Source organism: Rhinatrema bivittatum, chromosome 11 (genome assembly GCF_901001135.1).
Source record: "Rhinatrema bivittatum chromosome 11, aRhiBiv1.1, whole genome shotgun sequence".
In the NCBI taxonomy this organism is placed as follows: Eukaryota; Metazoa; Chordata; class Amphibia; order Gymnophiona; family Rhinatrematidae; genus Rhinatrema; species Rhinatrema bivittatum.
Genome location: NC_042625.1, coordinates 23,477,543 through 23,494,287, shown reverse-complemented (window position 1 = coordinate 23,494,287; position 16,745 = coordinate 23,477,543). Strand labels below are relative to the sequence as shown.

General features: G+C 46.2%; 1 protein-coding gene across 2 annotated transcripts in view; it reads right to left on the bottom strand.

The window, feature by feature from the left end:
- Positions 1-16,745, bottom strand: part of TCTN1 (tectonic family member 1) — a 75,280-nt gene that overhangs the window by 20,305 nt on the left and 38,230 nt on the right. The window contains exons 9-13 of one of the 2 annotated variants that reach the window (XM_029619187.1): positions 13,935-14,060; positions 12,914-12,996; positions 6,197-6,337; positions 3,997-4,153; positions 3,134-3,256 (exon numbers count right to left, since the gene is read on the bottom strand). In XM_029619187.1, the coding sequence (XP_029475047.1) occupies positions 3,134-3,256; positions 3,997-4,153; positions 6,197-6,337; positions 12,914-12,996; positions 13,935-14,060 (630 nt within the window). The remainder of the gene's footprint in view (positions 1-3,133; positions 3,257-3,996; positions 4,154-6,196; positions 6,338-12,913; positions 12,997-13,934; positions 14,061-16,745) is intronic. The other variant, XM_029619188.1, reaches the window with a different exon arrangement.

Sequence of the window (16,745 nt, the reverse complement as noted above, 5' to 3'; positions counted from 1 at the left end):
ATACTCATATATACCCCCACAACCTCTCCCACAGATACGGACACATTCTCAGGCTCCAAGACCCTCGCTCTCCCCCTACACACAAGTTCTTACTCCCCCGGATTCTCTCATACACACACACACACACGCTGTCACAGGCTCCCTCACATACACACACACACACCTAGGCAATACCCATTCATTCTCACACTGCTCCCCCCCTACCAAGCATGTACACATTCATACTCACCCCCCCCCCACCAAGCAAGCACCCATTCTCCCCCCATTCATTCACCCACCCACAGCCAAGCAGTTACACATACACACCCACACAGAGGCTCCCATCCTGCCCCCCATGGACACACACAGGCTCTCACCCTCCCGACACACACACACGATCTCCCACACCTCTCCAACACACACATCAGCAGTCACCCACTCACGCCCATAGGGCCTTGGGCCTAGACCTTTTTTTCAGCCACCGTGTCCTCCTCCTCTCTTAAGTCGTGACACTCATTCCTGCTGATGCAAGACTGATCAGGGATGGTATCCCCTGTCTACACGCCCTGATTGCATCCCCTCTTCTCCTTTCCCAGCCGGAGATGTTGTGCAGCACCCACTGCTTCAGGTAGAAGGTGCTCACCGTCTCCAATAGCAGTGCAGCAGCATCCCCTTTGCGTTGGGCTTCTTCAGCAGACTGCTGGAGGGGAGCACCACCGAGCCACCAGAGCTATACTGTAGGTGCCCATTCAGAACTGACCCAGCTGAGTGCAAAGTCCCACCAGAACCAGAGCAGCAGACCTTTAGTCACACGTTCACTGCGCATGCCCTTGTCTGCATTATGAGCTCTACCCAGCGCAGCAGATCTAGCAGTGCCACAGAAACGATTAATAGTAGTCACAGTAGTTTATGCCAGGGTACAGTTGCTACCCCTCAAACCTAGTAAAGAGGCCCGAGTCAAGAAAAACCTGGGAAAGTAGGGCTGGCCTTGGGTCAGCCCAATTAAATCCAACCGCTGATTGGTTCAAATAAAAACCATACCTTAACTAAAAAGCTTCTAGCCTGGGGTGTCCACTGGCTTCCAGCAGGTGGTTCCCAGAGCTGCCACTTTGTACAAAGGTGGAGGCTGCATATTATTTTCCCAAGCGAGCCGAGCCTCCCGAGGTGATCAGAGACAGTAACTCCTGTCCATGCGCCTGGACTGCATCCCCTCTCCCCAGCACTCTTACTTTACCTGCTGTGTCATCTCCTGCTGCTGCGGGGCCAGTCTCATGGCAGCAGGAGAGGATAGTCGCATTTCTCCTGTTGTTGTCTTGCGGCATCAGGAGGTAACATCAGGGGAAAAAAATGACGCCAGCTGCCTGGGTTTGTTACTGAATAGATCGGGCAGGGGTTTGGTTTATCCCTGCTCGATCTGATGTTTGACTTTGGAGGCAGGGGCTACGGTAGAGATGTTTTGGAGGGGCACTTTTTGCCACTCCAAAATTCTGCCGCCTCACCCTGTCTCATGTTAGAACCGCCCCTGTCTGGGTGCAGAGGAAATGAAGAAGCTGTCTTCCAGATACCTCTCAAGATTGGATCCCAACTTGGAGACTCTTCAAATTTTTCTTCTTCAAGGCATAACCTGCAAAATTAGTGCTGACATTTCCTCCTTATGGAACAATCGGATCTATTCCTAATCATCTGCTCCTCACTGTCACTGTCACCTTCTTCCCATGAGTCCACTCCACTTCCACCTCTATCATCTTTAAATCTTAAATAAGAGGGACAATCCACCTCCAAGGAGAGTGATTCCAATCTCCCTCTCTTTATTTAAAAAAAAAAACAAAAAAAAAACAACTTTTCTATACCGTCGTTAAGTTAAATAACCACCACATGAAATTTCCAAGTCTCTTAGACTTGGACATTTCAGCAGCTGAAATTTCACCTTGTCTTTGATCTGCTATGCCCTCTCGCTGATCCTGTAAGGCTTGAAAAGCCTGATGCAAAAACTTAAGTCAGGAGAAAAGGCACCCACACTACTGCTAGGAACTTCCTGCTTTGTTTCATGAAGGAAGTCCAGCCCTGGCAGTAATTTAGGCAGTCCCTCACCTGGTACTGGTCCTGCCTTCAAATGCAGATGCCCTGGAAGGCTGATTCAAGATGGCCACCACGACCAAGTCAGCAGTTGGAAGGGCTGAATCTAATGGCTCTCCAGAGGCTGACATCATCCTGGATGAAGACTTTGTGTGCCTGGAGCCTCAGAGGAGGAAATCTTTTTAGTGGAAGTAACTACCCGGGTCAGATCGGGCAATTCAGATTTATTGCGGCACAGAGCACAGGCTTCCTTCAGCAGATGTACACTTAGCACCACAAACAGTGCAGCAATGACTTTTCTCTGCCATCGAATCAACTTGAAAACAAGTATAAGGCTGTAACAAGGCAATCAGCTTAAAGTAATAAGCAACTATCTCTTTTCTCTTTGTCAGAATTAACTTGTAAAAACAAGTCAAATGGTGCGCAACCTTGCCAAATAAAAGAAGGGAGCAAAGAAATAATTACCTTTTGAGTGCACTTCCCAGCAAGAGAATCATCTGCAGGAGCATGGCCCATATATAGCCTTAAAATTCACACTAAGAAAATAGTAAGAGGCTGATTCCTAATAAATAAAACCTTCTGCTCTACACCAACTGAACTCAAAAACGTCCGTCCAATAGCTGGAGGCAGAGACCACTGGCTGAATTAGTTCTAGATATGAAATAGAAGCTGGTGCTGTCATTTAAAAAAAATAGAACTCTGCCTCTACATGTGCTGAATGAGAGGATAACCCATAGGTTCGGGGCTGGTGGAGCAGAAGGAAAAGGAATGACATTTTTTCCCCACTAATTTTCTCCTGTTCTTGCTCCATTACAATAAACACTGACATTCCCAGGAAAAATAAAAATAAAACATTTCCTAACATACTTTTAACTATGACAAAATACTAGAAACATTTTTATCACAGCTGAAGCTTTATCCAAAATGTTCATACAAGGGCAATATTTCATCTGAACCAACTGTCCACCAGGTTGAAACTGTTATAACTTTGTTGCATGAACTTCCTACGTATAATTTTATTTTTACAACTAAAAATAAAAGCATGTTGATTCAGATTCAAAGAGGAAAAGCTACTTACTTGTAAGGGTTTATAGATTAGTTGGGCTGTGATGTTTATGATTTTGGCTTGAGGGTTTACGAGAGACCCATACTTAATCCATTTCACTTCTATGTTGAAAGACAAAGGAATCTGGCAAGTGTCCTTCCAGAAACAATAATGAAACACAGAAAATTCAAATGTATTTAGATGGATGTCCTAGCTTAGCAGGAAAACAAATAACACCCTTGCACTTATCAGCTAACTGGAATTTTTCTGAGCAATCAGACTGGCTCCCCCAGAAATGCTTTCTGTTCTGAACCTACAGGTTCATCGGTCCTCTCCCAGCACTAGTATGAAAAAAGACTGGCCCAGTGCTTCACTGGCGCTGTTATGGACTTTCATTTGAAGGGCCCTGGATTCAAGTAGCTGCTCAAATCTCCTGCTCCCCAGATGGCAGGAATCAGTCAGCACACAGCAGTGATAGCTCGTGCCTGTACTGGGGGCCCATGCCTGCAGAAAGAGTGCTGGGGCATGGCCCCCTGGCCAACGATCGTTGCTGGAATGACTGGACTAAGAAATTGGGAGCTGAGACTGTGCACATGGTTCATGGCACCAAATCCCAAGCCCTGTTTCTGACAGCCCAAAGAAGAGGAGAGGAAACTGCTACATGAAAAACAAGAAAAGAAATAATGGCAAGAATCTTGATCACTAGAGCTTACATTTTACACAAAGCCCCTCCTAGTATAAAGTTCATCTAGATGAGATATTAACTACCAGTAACTGCCCCACTCAGGGGGCATTATTATGTAACAGCTAGCATGTTGAAAAATTAATCTTTACCATAAGAGAGTGACCATACTTGAATGTATTTGTACATCTATGTATAACTTTCTTGTACTTACCTTTCCTGTAGTGTTGAGAAGTGTAATGGGCACCCAGTCTAACACATTCTGGGGCTGAGAATTTCCAAATGATGCTACATATTCTGGAAAATTCTGTCCCATCAGCACATTCTTAATTGCTTCAGATACTACTAAACAATTTGTATTTGGGGAATATCTGTAAGAAAGAAATGTAAAAAACAATCAAGAACTACTATTTAAGTTTTTACATATCTGTTTTTAAATCCCATGAATGAAAAGTTCTTGGAGAAAATCTTCAAGTGAATATTAAACAGACAGGCACTAGGGATCATTCCAGATTCTTTTATGAACCATGTGCATAATTACTGAAAGGAACCAAATGCTGAAGCCTTAATTCTTGCGTGCTGAGTTGTTTTTTGTTTTTTTTTTAAGAACAGTTATAAGATTATCAGACTTGACCTATTGAAGTTGTGCTACGTCCTGAATCTTATTCTTTGCGGACTTCTGCCTCCTAAAAGTGAAGTCTACCTAGGTCTAGGATATACAGTACCAGGAAAGAGTCACATTTCCCTTTTCACCAGCTGTACCATACAGGAGTTGAAACTGTCCCCACTGGTCTAATGCTACAAATAATGGACATCACTACTGACCTTGGTCAGCCAGAGACAGACAGGGACAATAATGCAGCTCTTTTCCTGGTGGGGCTGCCTTTCTGCTTCACACAATCTTATTTGTGTCTAATCTTTTGGCAGGTGACACTTAAAAGCAAGAGGGTACATAGACAAAAGTTTGCTCTTTGTGCACGAAGGGCTTGTACAAACTCACATTGAGCTGAATGGCACTGCCAACCCCTTCAACCCCAGTATTCAATAAACAATAACCAACCTCGTTTCCTAAAATATATAATTCTTCAACCTCCACGACAAATTAGGAAAACTCTAGATTTCGTGGTTTTTTGTGCGGTTGCCTTCTGTGGTCCAGCCCTTTAGTTTGACTGGCCACTTAGATGGCTTCCGTGTTTTATTCTTCAATTTTTATTCACAATATTTTTGCATTTTTTATTTATTTTGTACTGCTCAGTTCCCATGTGAGGATTTGTGCATTATTTCCCCGGTGCGCGGTGCGATCCGTCATTATTTGTTCCACTTATCTTAAATTATCCAATTGCCGCCGCTGTTAGTATGGGACCGCTCCCGCTTGCCCGACACTGGCCATGTTTCGGCAGTAGTCTGCCTGCTTCAGGGGCCTCGGGAATGGATTTCTAATCGCGGAACCTCTGTCGAACATGCACTGATGTCCTAAGGCGCCGCTCACATTGATGAATGAATTACAAAAATATTAGGACATCAGTGCATGTTCGACGGAGGTTCCGCGATTAGAAATCCATTCCCGAGGCCCCTGAAGCAGGCAGACTACTGCCGAAACATGGCCAGTGTCGGGCAAGCGGGAGCGGTCCCATACTAACAGCGGCGGCAATTGGATAATTTAAGATAAGTGGAACAAATAATGACGGATCGCACCGCGCACCGGGGAAATAATGCACAAATCCTCACATGGGAACTGAGCAGTACAAAATAAATAAAAAATGCAAAAATATTGTTAATAAAAATTGAAGAATAAAACACGGAAGCCATCTAAGTGGCCAGTCAAACTAAAGGGCTGGACCACAGAAGGCAACCGCACAAAAAAACCACGAAATCTAGAGTTTTCCTAATTTGTCGTGGAGGTTGAAGAACCCCTTCAACCCAACAACGACCCTTTACTTACCGCACACAGCATAGGAAGGGTATGTTTGAAGCTATTTTATATCCGTTAAGAGTTGTCTGAAAACTGTCCTTCCTTAATACAGCTAAAAGTATGTGCCTCCGTCCACAATGTGCACTTTTAAGCTGCATTCAGAGCGGGTATTCTCAAGCCTATGTTTAAGGTGGGATCAGAAACAACGTAGAAAGAGAAGACAGACACAATCTGCACCTTTTTAAAAAAAAAAAAAGCAGGTATAAAGGTCCATGTCTACTTTCCCCTCAAAAGTGTTTGTATCCTCTCCATTGGAAAATTGTGCCAAGTCCACCTCTGTCCCAACGTGGACAGTTTGAAAATTATCTGACAGTCATGGAATTGACAATGAGAGCGGCGTGGAAAGGAATAAAGAAAAAAATGTACAACTTCATGGGTGGTAGCAGCTATAAATGAGCTGAAGTATTTCAGAACAGCTCATTTGGCAGAAGACAGGCCTTACCGTAATTTACAGCCAGATACGACGTTATAACCAAACACTACCGGCGTTCTCTTTCCTTCTATGGCCAAACAGTCCTGGTTAGAGTAGCTCTGGAGGACTGTAAACTGCCCATATCTGTTAGTGCTCTGAATAATACCAGATGTACAGATTTCAAGTTAAGGAAATCAATAAGACAAAGTAAAAGTTAATTTCTAATGTAAGAGGCTCCAGTCATTTCATAACAGTGGCTGGGATTTAAAGGAAGCAATTGGACAGTTAAAAGTGAATTCAGTCATCCTGGGAGTTTAGCATTATCAAAATGTTTTGTATGTTTTATATATGAATAAAGAAGTGTTATGATAAAGACATTTTATTATACTTTTTTTAAATGAGTGCATTCTGCCATTTTGCAGCAGATCAGAATTTGATCCTTGAGCCCAACTTTTATTTTTCAGGTTAGGCTGAGTTGGGGATAATGCAGAGGCAGCACTCATAGAGCCCAGGGGGAAGGAGTCTCAGTCATTGCTCAAAGGTGCCACCTACTGGCCAGACTGCATATGCGCATTTTAGGCTGCCAAGGATTTCTTCAATGTCTGGGCTGGACAGAAAACAGCAGTAAAGGGGAAAAACTTTGGGTAGTTACAGATAAAGGCGCATGGTGCATTGCCCAATAGACTGATTCTGCCCCTTTGGGGCTTCTAGGTCAATTGAAACCAAACAGCTAGGACCCCTTCCAAAAATTCAAATGAAAATAAGAGTGCTACGCTAAGCAAGCTACACATTAACATTTTCCGCAGAAACCTACACCACTGAAATAAGACTGCTGGGTTTTCCTCCCTTCCAGCAGATGGAGACAGAGAAAAACTTGAAGGGCACTCCCTCATAACCTGGTGTGCCACCTGCATCTTCAGTATTAAACGTACCAAAGCAGAAAATCAATTGAAACAATGGTCAGGATCAAGCAAGGACAAGAAGAAACCACAAACTATGTACAACTGAGAAAAAAAATCCTCTTCAGCATCACCTAAGATATTTGACGGAAAAAAAACAAACTGCAAATAGAAAACAATGAATGGACTCTCACCCTTCCCCAATGGGCGGGCGTCTGGACTGAGCCGTGATACTAAAGGAACGAAAAAAAGCAGGTAAGAACCAATTTTCCTTTCCCTGTAAGTACCTGGATCAGTCCAGACTACTGGGATGTACCAAAGCTTTCCTAACTGGGGTGGGACCTGGAGAGTCCCGCTCGAATGACACTGCTTCCAAAAGGGTTGACCTCTGATGCTTGGACGTCCAACCGATAGTGTCTGGCAAAAGTGTGCAGCGACTTCCAAGTTGCTGCTCTACATATTTCTTGTGGCGATACCAACTGGCTCTCTACCCAGAAAGCAGCCTGAGACCGGATTGAATGAGCCTTTAAACCATCCGGAACTGAACGACCAAGGCAAATATAAGCATAAACAATAGTCTCCTTCAACCACCAGGCAATGGTAGCTTTGGACGCCTTATGTCCCTTCTTAGCTCCATTGCACAAAACGAACAGATGATCGGAGACCCGAAAAGCATTAGTGACCTCAAGGTAACACAATAGCACTCTTTTGACATCTAGACGTTTTAATTCCCTAGTGGGAAGCGGAAGCTCCACTGACTGGTTCAAGTGGAAGGCAGAAACCACCTTCGGAAGAAAGGAAGGATCCATTCTGAGCGAGACTCCAGAATCAGAAAACCGCAGAAAAGGCTCACGACAGGAGAGAACTTGAATCTCAGAGACCCTCCTAGCCGAACAGATAGCCACCAGAAACACTGTCTTGAGGGTTAAGTCCTTTAATGTAGCCTTCTTGAGTGGCTCAAAAGGAGGTTCACACAACATCCAAAGCACCAAATTTAAACTCCATGAAAGACAGATTGGACGGACTAGGGGGGTTCAAGTGTTTCGCCCCTTTCAGAAAACGGACCACATCAGGGTGCGCCACCAGACTCTAAGACTCTCCAAGGCTGCCACTTGAACCCGGAGAGAACTAAAGGACAACCCCTTGCTGAGACGTCTCTGCAGAAAGGTAAGGATGTGTGCCACTGACGCCTGACGAGGGAGGACTCCTTGTTCACTACACCAAGTGACAAAGAACTTCTAAACCCTGACATAAGTAAGAGAAGTTGAAGTCTTTTGCGCCCGCAAAAGTGTGGATATGACATTCTCAGGATAACCCTTCTTTCTCAATTGCCTCCTCTCATAAGCCAGGCTGCTAGACAGAAGCGATCCGCCTGATCCAAAACTACTGGACCCTGGCAGAGCAGGTTTGGAAGATGACTTAAATACAAAGGACCTTCCAAGGATAGGTTGACTAGATCCGCGAACCACGGTCTCAGAGGCCACTCTGGAGCCACTAGAACGACCGGACCGGGGTGAGCTTCTATCCGTCTCAGGATCCTGCCGACGAGGGGCCATGAAGGAAACATGTAGAACAGTACGTCATGGGGCCAAGGAAGCATGAGTGCATCTATTCCTTCTGCTCCATGCTCCCTCCAGCGACGGAAGAAGCGTGGTGCCTTTGCATTCTTCCGAGTTGCCATCAAGTCCAGATGAGGAGTACCCCAATGGCGAGAGATGAATGTCATCATGTCCCAGGACAACGTCCATTCCCTGGGGTCCAGCTGCTGATGGCTGAGGAAATCTGCCTGCGCATTGTCGACCCCCGCTATGTGAGAGGCCACCAGCTGCTCCAGATGACGCTCCGCCCAGACCATAAGCTTCTCCACTTTCCCAGCTCCCAGACGATTCCTGGTGACCCCTTGATGGTTGATAGTCGCATTGTCGGACAATACTGCCCGATTGCGGACTAGGGGGTGAAATTGCCATAATGCCAAGCGTACCGCTCTGGTTTCCAGGTGACTAATGGACCACTGGCCCTGGGACGACTGAGACTGACACTCCATCCTCCAACCGGACAGGCTGGCATCCATGGTCACGATAACCCACTGAGGAACTTCGAGGTCCACGCCCCGTTTCAGGTGGTCGAGGACAAGCCACCACCCAAGACTGGACCTGGCAGACTCTGTGAGTGGTAACAGAAGGTTGAACTCTTCAGACATTGGATCCCAGCAGGAAAGCAAAGCTCTTTGTAAGTGCCTCATATGAGCAAATGCCCACACGACCAACTCCAGAGTGGACACCATGGACCCAAGACCTGTAAGTAATCCTAGACCCTGGGAACCTATAGCGACAAGAGACATCGAACCTGCGACATCAGCTTGGTTATCCGTTCGTCCATAAGAAAGACTTTGCCAAACCGGGTGTGAAGCGCACTCCCAAGAAGTCCAGGACTTGAGAAGGAACCAGATGGCTCTTGGCCTGGTTGATGACCCAGCCGAGGGAGCATAGGCAGTTTAAGACTTTGTGAATCTCCAGCCTGCAGAGATCCTCCAAATTTGCCCAGATGAGCCAATCGTCCAGGTATGGATGTACCAGCACTCCCTCTTTCCTGAGAGATGCCGCCACTACGACCATCACCTTGGTGAAAGTGCAAGGGGCTTTTGCCAGGCTGAATGGTAGCACACGAAACTGGAAATGCCTCCCAAAGACCATGAACCGGAGATATCTCTGATGACCTTCGCGGATTCAGATGTGCAGATATTCTTCTGTAAGATCCAGGGAAGCTAGGAACTCACCCTTGTGCACTGCCGCAATGACTGAGCGCAGAGTTTCCATCCGAAAATGTGGAACTTTGAGATCCATGTTCACTTGTTTGAGGTCTAGGATCGGATGGAAAGTGCCCTCTTTTTTGGGCACCACAAAATAAATGGAGTAACGCTTGGTCTTGTACTCCTCCGGGGGGACCGGAACTATGGCCCCAAGGTCTTCCAGCCTGCTGAGGGTTTGAGAACCAATCTGCTTCTTTACCGCAGGTCCGCAGGGAGAGAGCAGAAACAGGTCTCGGAGAGGCCGAGCAAATTCTAATCCGTAACCGTGCTCTATAGTGTTTAGAACCCACTGGTCCGACGTTATTTTGACCCATTCCTCGAGAAAGAGGGACAGCCATCCCTCGATGAATGGAATAGAGGGATGGGTCGGCCTTATCTCACTGAGAGCACTTGGGTCCAGAGAAGCCCTAGTTGACGGTGTCATGGGCTGGTCTGCACCCTCAAAAGGAACAGGACCTCGACTGAGACCTCAATGGAGCCTGTCGCTGCCCCCGGGGAAGCGCCCTGCTCTGCCAAAAACGACACTGCCCTCAGAGGCGAGAGCGGGGAGGGAGGAATCTTGAAGCCCCTTTAAGCTTATCCTCGGGAAGCTTATGCACCCTAGTCTCCCCTAAAGACTTTATCAATTGCTCCAAATAGTCTCCGAACAGAAATTTTCCCTTAAAGGGAAGCGAGCCTAGCCAAGCATTAGAAGAAACATCAGCCGACCAGTTACGCAACCACAGGAGCCTGCGGGCTGAAACTGCAGACACCATAGTCCTGGACGAGGTACGGAGAAGGTCATACAGAGCATCCGCGCCATACACCATCGCGGCCTCAAAGCGCTCTGCCTGCTCAGACTCCCGAGGAGACAGTTCTCTAGCACTGAGGAGCTCCTGCACCCATCTCAGGCTTGTGCGCTGTATAAAAGACTGCTACAGACTGCAGCACATACCCCTATGGCCGATACCTCGAAGATTCTCTTGAGGTGGACTTCAAGCTTCCTGTCTTGAAGGTCTTTCAAGGTCGCTGCTCCTACAATCGGAATAGTTGTTCGCTTGGTTACGGCTGACATTGAAGCATCCACCCTAGGAACCTTTAAGATCTCCAGGGACTCCTCAAGCAGCGGATACAGCTTGTCCATCGCTCGTCCCACTCTCAGGCCCGATTCCGGGGTATCCTACTCCTGTAGCATCAGCTGTTGGAGCATAGGGTGGAAAGGAAAAGTCCTAGCAGGAGCACGCAATCCGGCCAAAACCAGGTCCACCGTGTCGAGGCCCGGGACATCCTGAGGTGACATAAGCCCCAACTCATCTAGGACATGCGGAATTATCGGGTCAAGTTCTTCTCTGAGAAATAAACGAACCACCCCCGAGTTGTCACCTTGCATCTCGACGGGCCGCTTTGGTTCAAGCCCTGAGAGAGACTGGGGGGAGTTAGGGTCAGGCTGATCCTCCTGAGGCGAGGGACTGTGACTCTTACAAATTCTGATGGCCACATGGCTTTGAAGGCTTGGAGACATTCCGGGGAGGCGGGCCTGGTAACGAACCACTGGGCACTGTGTCACCAGCCTGTGCTCTACTCGCCAGATAGGCTTTGTGCATTAGCAGCACTAAGTCCGCTGAAAAAAACAGTTTGGGTCCCAGAATCCCCCACCTGAAAAACAGAGTCGTCTTCTGGAAAATCTGGACCATGAAAACAGTCCTGAGGGCTCCCACGACTGAGATGCAGGGGAGAATATTGTGGTGGGAGATCCCCTCTCTCTGCTGCTCAAGCAGATGCGGCAGTGAGGGAATCCAAAATGGCCACCGTTCCCGCACTCAGCAGGAACTGGTTGGCCTGATCCCCCTCTGCCTCTTCAGCTGTTCACCCACGGCGCGGGACTTAGCCGTTGCCCCTTCCGCCGCCTCCAATGTTTCCTCCCTGCTGGGGAGACATCAGGAACAGAGGTCTTCCCTAGAGAGCCAGCTCCCAGCAGGCCACGCACCGAGACACGCGCGGCATGGCAGAGACTGTGCTGACACGCTGAAAAAATAAAATAAATCAGCCCTGAAGCGAGCGGGAGCAGAAGGCCGAAGGTGTGACTGGCAGAAAAGAAAAATACTGCCTCAGAGTCCTCCACACAGCTCAATCCATTTTTATTTTATTTTTTTTTAAAGGGCACTCACCCGTACAGTCGGTGCACCTGGAAGGGCCCCCCCCTTCCAGGTGCACCAGGGAGCAGGTAGGGTCCAACCCCAGCTCCAGAGGCACCTGCAACCAGGGGGGATGGTCCCACCAGGACCTGCTGACCCCCTGGGAGGAACAGGACTCCTAGGCAACTGGATGGAAAAAAAAAAAATGAAACCTTTCTAGTCCTGTTCTTTTTGTCCTGCTTGAAGCTGAGCCAAGAGAATTTAATATCTCCTTTTTTTTTTGCTAACTGTAAAAGCAGTTCAGGACCACAGGTTCTGCACCACCTCCATCTGCTGGAGACAGAGGAATACTGAAGGGATGCAGGTGGCACACCAGGTTATGAGGAAGTGCCCTTCAAGTTTTTCTCTGTCTCCATCTGCTGGAAGGGAGGCAAAACCCAGCAGTCTGGACTGATCCAGGTACGTACAGGGAACTTGTATTCTACATTTCTCTCTGAAGTAAGGCTTGGGATAATGAGGGATGGTGTGAGTACTCCTACACAGTGTAATTGGTTTAGCTGGGATGATAGCACAAACATGTTTTGTGATTGTATTGTTATTTATGTTGTATTTCACAGAGATAGGATTTTATTGAAATTTTTGAATGCTTTATGTTTTGTACACAACTTTGTTATTTATTTTGGGCGATCAGTGATCTGGAAAGTTATTGTAAAATTAGTAAGTTCTAGGGACTCAGTTGCTGACCAGTCATACACAAAATAAGTACACATCAAAACAAGCACAACATTTAGCCATCCCTGCAAAGTCTTCCACTCAGTATGTGCTGCAGTGCCAACTATGTACTGAAGCAGCCTACATCAAAGGTTTGAACAGAGAGATCACACTATTGTAAAGTAATATAAGCTGACAATCATAGGAAGGATATGCAAGTGGGCCAAATCCAGCCACTAGAGGAAGCCCAACCACATAACCAGGATTTCCACTAACAGGGACTGGACTTCTGTTTTGCTATTTAAAAAAACAAAAACACACACATATTACCTACCATAATTACATTTTTACTAACTGATGTGAAGGAATTAGTAGATTCAAACTTCATAAACTGATGGAAGTTGGTAACTCACCAAGGACAAATTTGGGCAAAGTCATAAAAAGATGACATAAACATAACACCAATTTAAATTATACAGTTGAGCAAGGCTGCTTTTTCACTCAATGCACAATTAAGCTCTGGAATTTGTTGCCAGAGGATGTGGTTAGTGCAGTTAGTGTGGCTGGGTTTAAAAAAAGGTTTGGATAAGTTCTTGGAGGAGAAGTCCATTAACTGCTATTAAGTTGATTTAGAAAATAGCCACTGCTATTACTGGCATCAGTAGCATGGGATCTTCTTAGTATTTGGGTACTTGTAGCTTGGATTGACCACTGTTGGAAACAGGATGCTGGGCTTGATGGACCCTTGGTCTGACCCAGTATGGCATGTTCTTATGTTCTGAAATATACCTAAACTTTCCAAAACTGCTTATTTTTGGCCTCTGAGTTCCTCCTTTCTCTTCCACCTCAACATGAACCAGGACTGGGATTCTAGTGCCATGAATCTTTGTTCATAACTATCTGGGGATTTTCTTCCTGTTTTAAACAAAGCCTCCCTCCCACTGTTCCTAGTCTGGTTACTGCAGCAATAGCTCTGAGGTTGGGAGCCGTACATCAGAGCTTCTTCCAAAACCCTGTACCATGTGCTATCCTTAACAGTGACTATTGCTGGGAACAATGCCTCTGCCCATCCCCACTGACTTCAGAACTGCTTTGATTTTCAGTGTAAATCATCATGTTCTGCAATAATTCGATTGCAAGCCCTGTGGGACAAAGATGGTTAAACGTGTTTCCACTCTGTGACTTTTGTTGACCTTGTCATATGGCAGTGACACGGTAGTACCTTCATAAGTTACCTGAGTGAAACGAATTTGGAAGCGTTGCTGTATTGGTACCATGGTTCTGTTGATTGTTCCGAGGATAAAAGAAACAGAAGCATTTGTTATCTTTCCTGCATCTGTATACAGAATGAGGTAACTTGCCTGAAAGAAAATGAAGTATAAAAGTGAGGCAGGAAAAGGATAACTAATGTACCTCGGTAATATCGTCAATGACGGCAGATAAAGACCAGAGTGGTCATCCGGTCTACCCAGCAAAGCGTTCAGGGTTGTAATTGCCGCTCCATGCCTTGTTATAGGAGTTTTACATGACAGACAAATAACATTACAGTGAAAACTCTAGTTTTGCCACAACTACAAACAAATCTTTTCAAATTCATCCCATTCCTCAAGACTGATCTTTAAAAAAAATCCCCTGCACAATCACTTCATTTCTGTCTAGAAACATGCGGAGGTCCCAGGTGCAGATAACACAAATTATCCGGTAAGCATGCTGAGACAATAGCTCCAACCTTGCTCGATCAAGATAATACATGGTAAAACTTGCACACAAACATGTATTTTGAATAGGAGACAGACTTTAAAAAGTGGGAACAATTTTCAAACTTGTCCACATTGAAACTTTGTGCAGAGCTCATTGCACCATACTTTGAAAACTGCTTTGAGGAATAAAGTGCTTGCAGACATTTGGACCTGCTTTTTTCTGCGAGTACTTTATCCAAGGAAAAGGAATGACCTAACTCTGCTGCCCCCTACCCCCAGAATGCTTCTGCACAGAGGTAAAACTTCACATTGTAGAACAATGCACACAAACTTTCTCCACATTGAATGTGGGCAATTGTTAAACAGCCAATTCACCCAGGTATCGCCCTCAGTATCTTTAGGGAACATGGATTAGCCATTATCTACAATACTCAGTTGTGTGGTACCTATTTTAGACTGACAAAATAAATTTCTATCTTAATTTCTAGCTTCAAATAAGGAAGAAGACTGAATGTGTCAAAGGAAAATTGGTTCTTACCTGCTAATTTTCATTCCTGTAGTACCAAGGATCAGTCCAGACTGCTGGGTTATGCCTCCCTTCCAGCAGATTAGAGTCAGAGAAAAGCTGAAAAGCACCCCCAGGTAACCCGGTGTGCCACCTGCGATCCTTCAGTATAATCAATATCAAAGCAGAATGAAGTAAATTTAAACAACCAATGACTAGATCAAGAGAATTTAGCTGAACAATAACCTGTGAAAACTATGTACAGGACAAGAGTACAGACTGAAATGCTTCCATGGATAAGCTTGCTTAAAAATCTTCAGGTTAGTCTAAAAACTGCAGAGAGAAAAAACCCAAAACCAATCGAGCGGACTCTCCTGAACACTATACCCCTGGGCGGGCGTCTGGACTGATCCTTGGTACTACAGGAATGAAAATTAGCAGGTAAGAACCAATTTTCCTTTCCCTGTACTTACCAGGATCAGTACAGACCGCTGGGATGTACCCAAGCTGCCCTAAGAGGGGTGGGACCCGGAGAGTCCCACTCGAAGTACACTGCTGCCATAAGAATCAACATTCAGAGCCCGGATGTCCAAACGGTAATGCTTAGCAAACGTGTGCAAAGATTTCCAAATAGCTGCCCTGCAAATATCTTGTGGTGAAACACAATAACTCTCTGCCCAAGATGCCGCTTGAGATCTGATCGAATGAGCCTTAAGACCATCTGGCACTTGCTGCCCGTGACATATGTATGCCGAAGCAATAGAGTCCTTCAACCATCGGGCAATAGTAGTCTTTGAAGCCTTACACCCTTTCTTAGGACTGCTCCATAAGACAAAAAGATGATCTGACAATCAAAAAGCATTAGTCACTTCTAAGTACCGCAGAAGTATCCTGCGGACGTCCAGTCTCCTCAAATCCTGAGCCTGAGGAGAATTCCTATCCAAATCTGGAAAAGCTGGTAACTCAACTGGCTGATTTATATGAAACGCCGATACAACCTTCGACAGAAAAGAAGGCACCGTTCGAAGCGAAACCCCAGAGTCCGAGATTCGCAAGAACGGTTCTCTGCAAGTCAACGCTTGAATCTCAGATATTCATCTGGCTGAACAGATAGCCACGAGGAACACCGCCTTGAGTGTTAAATCTTTCAACATAGTCCGCTTGATAGGCTCAAAGGGAGGACCGCAGAGCCCAAGGAGAACCAAATTTAAACACCATGAATGACACACTGCACGCACCGGCGGGTGTAAATGTTTGGCTCCCTTCAAAAAACGCGACACATCCGGATGTCCTGCAATGGACGTACCATCAACATTACCTCTTAAACAGCCTAACGCCGCTACCTGAACCCAGAGCAAGCTATACACCAGTCCTTTCTTTAAGCCTTCCTGCAAGAACGCGAGAATGTGCACAATAGTGGTCTGGCGCGGGGAGACACCTTCAACTCACTGCACCAGGAATCAAAAACCTTCCACACGAAAGACCTCTAGGTCTTTCGTGTGGAAGGTGAGAGAAGTAGAGGTCTTTCGTGCGCATAGTAGAGTGGTAATCACCGCATCCGGATAGCCCTTCTTTCTCAACTGTCTCCTCTCATAAGCCAAGCCGCTAGACAAAAGCAAGTCGCCTGATCGAAAAATACTGGACCCTGTCGGAGTAAAGTCGGTAGGTGACCGAGACGCAAGGGACCATCTACCTCCAAGTTGATCAGGTCTGCGAACCATGGCCTCCATGGCCACTCTGGAGCTATGAGAATAACCGGCCCCCGGTGGGACTCTATTCGCCTTAAGACCTTCCCCACCAACAGTCAAGGAGGAAACACATAGAGGAGCGCGTCGTGAGGC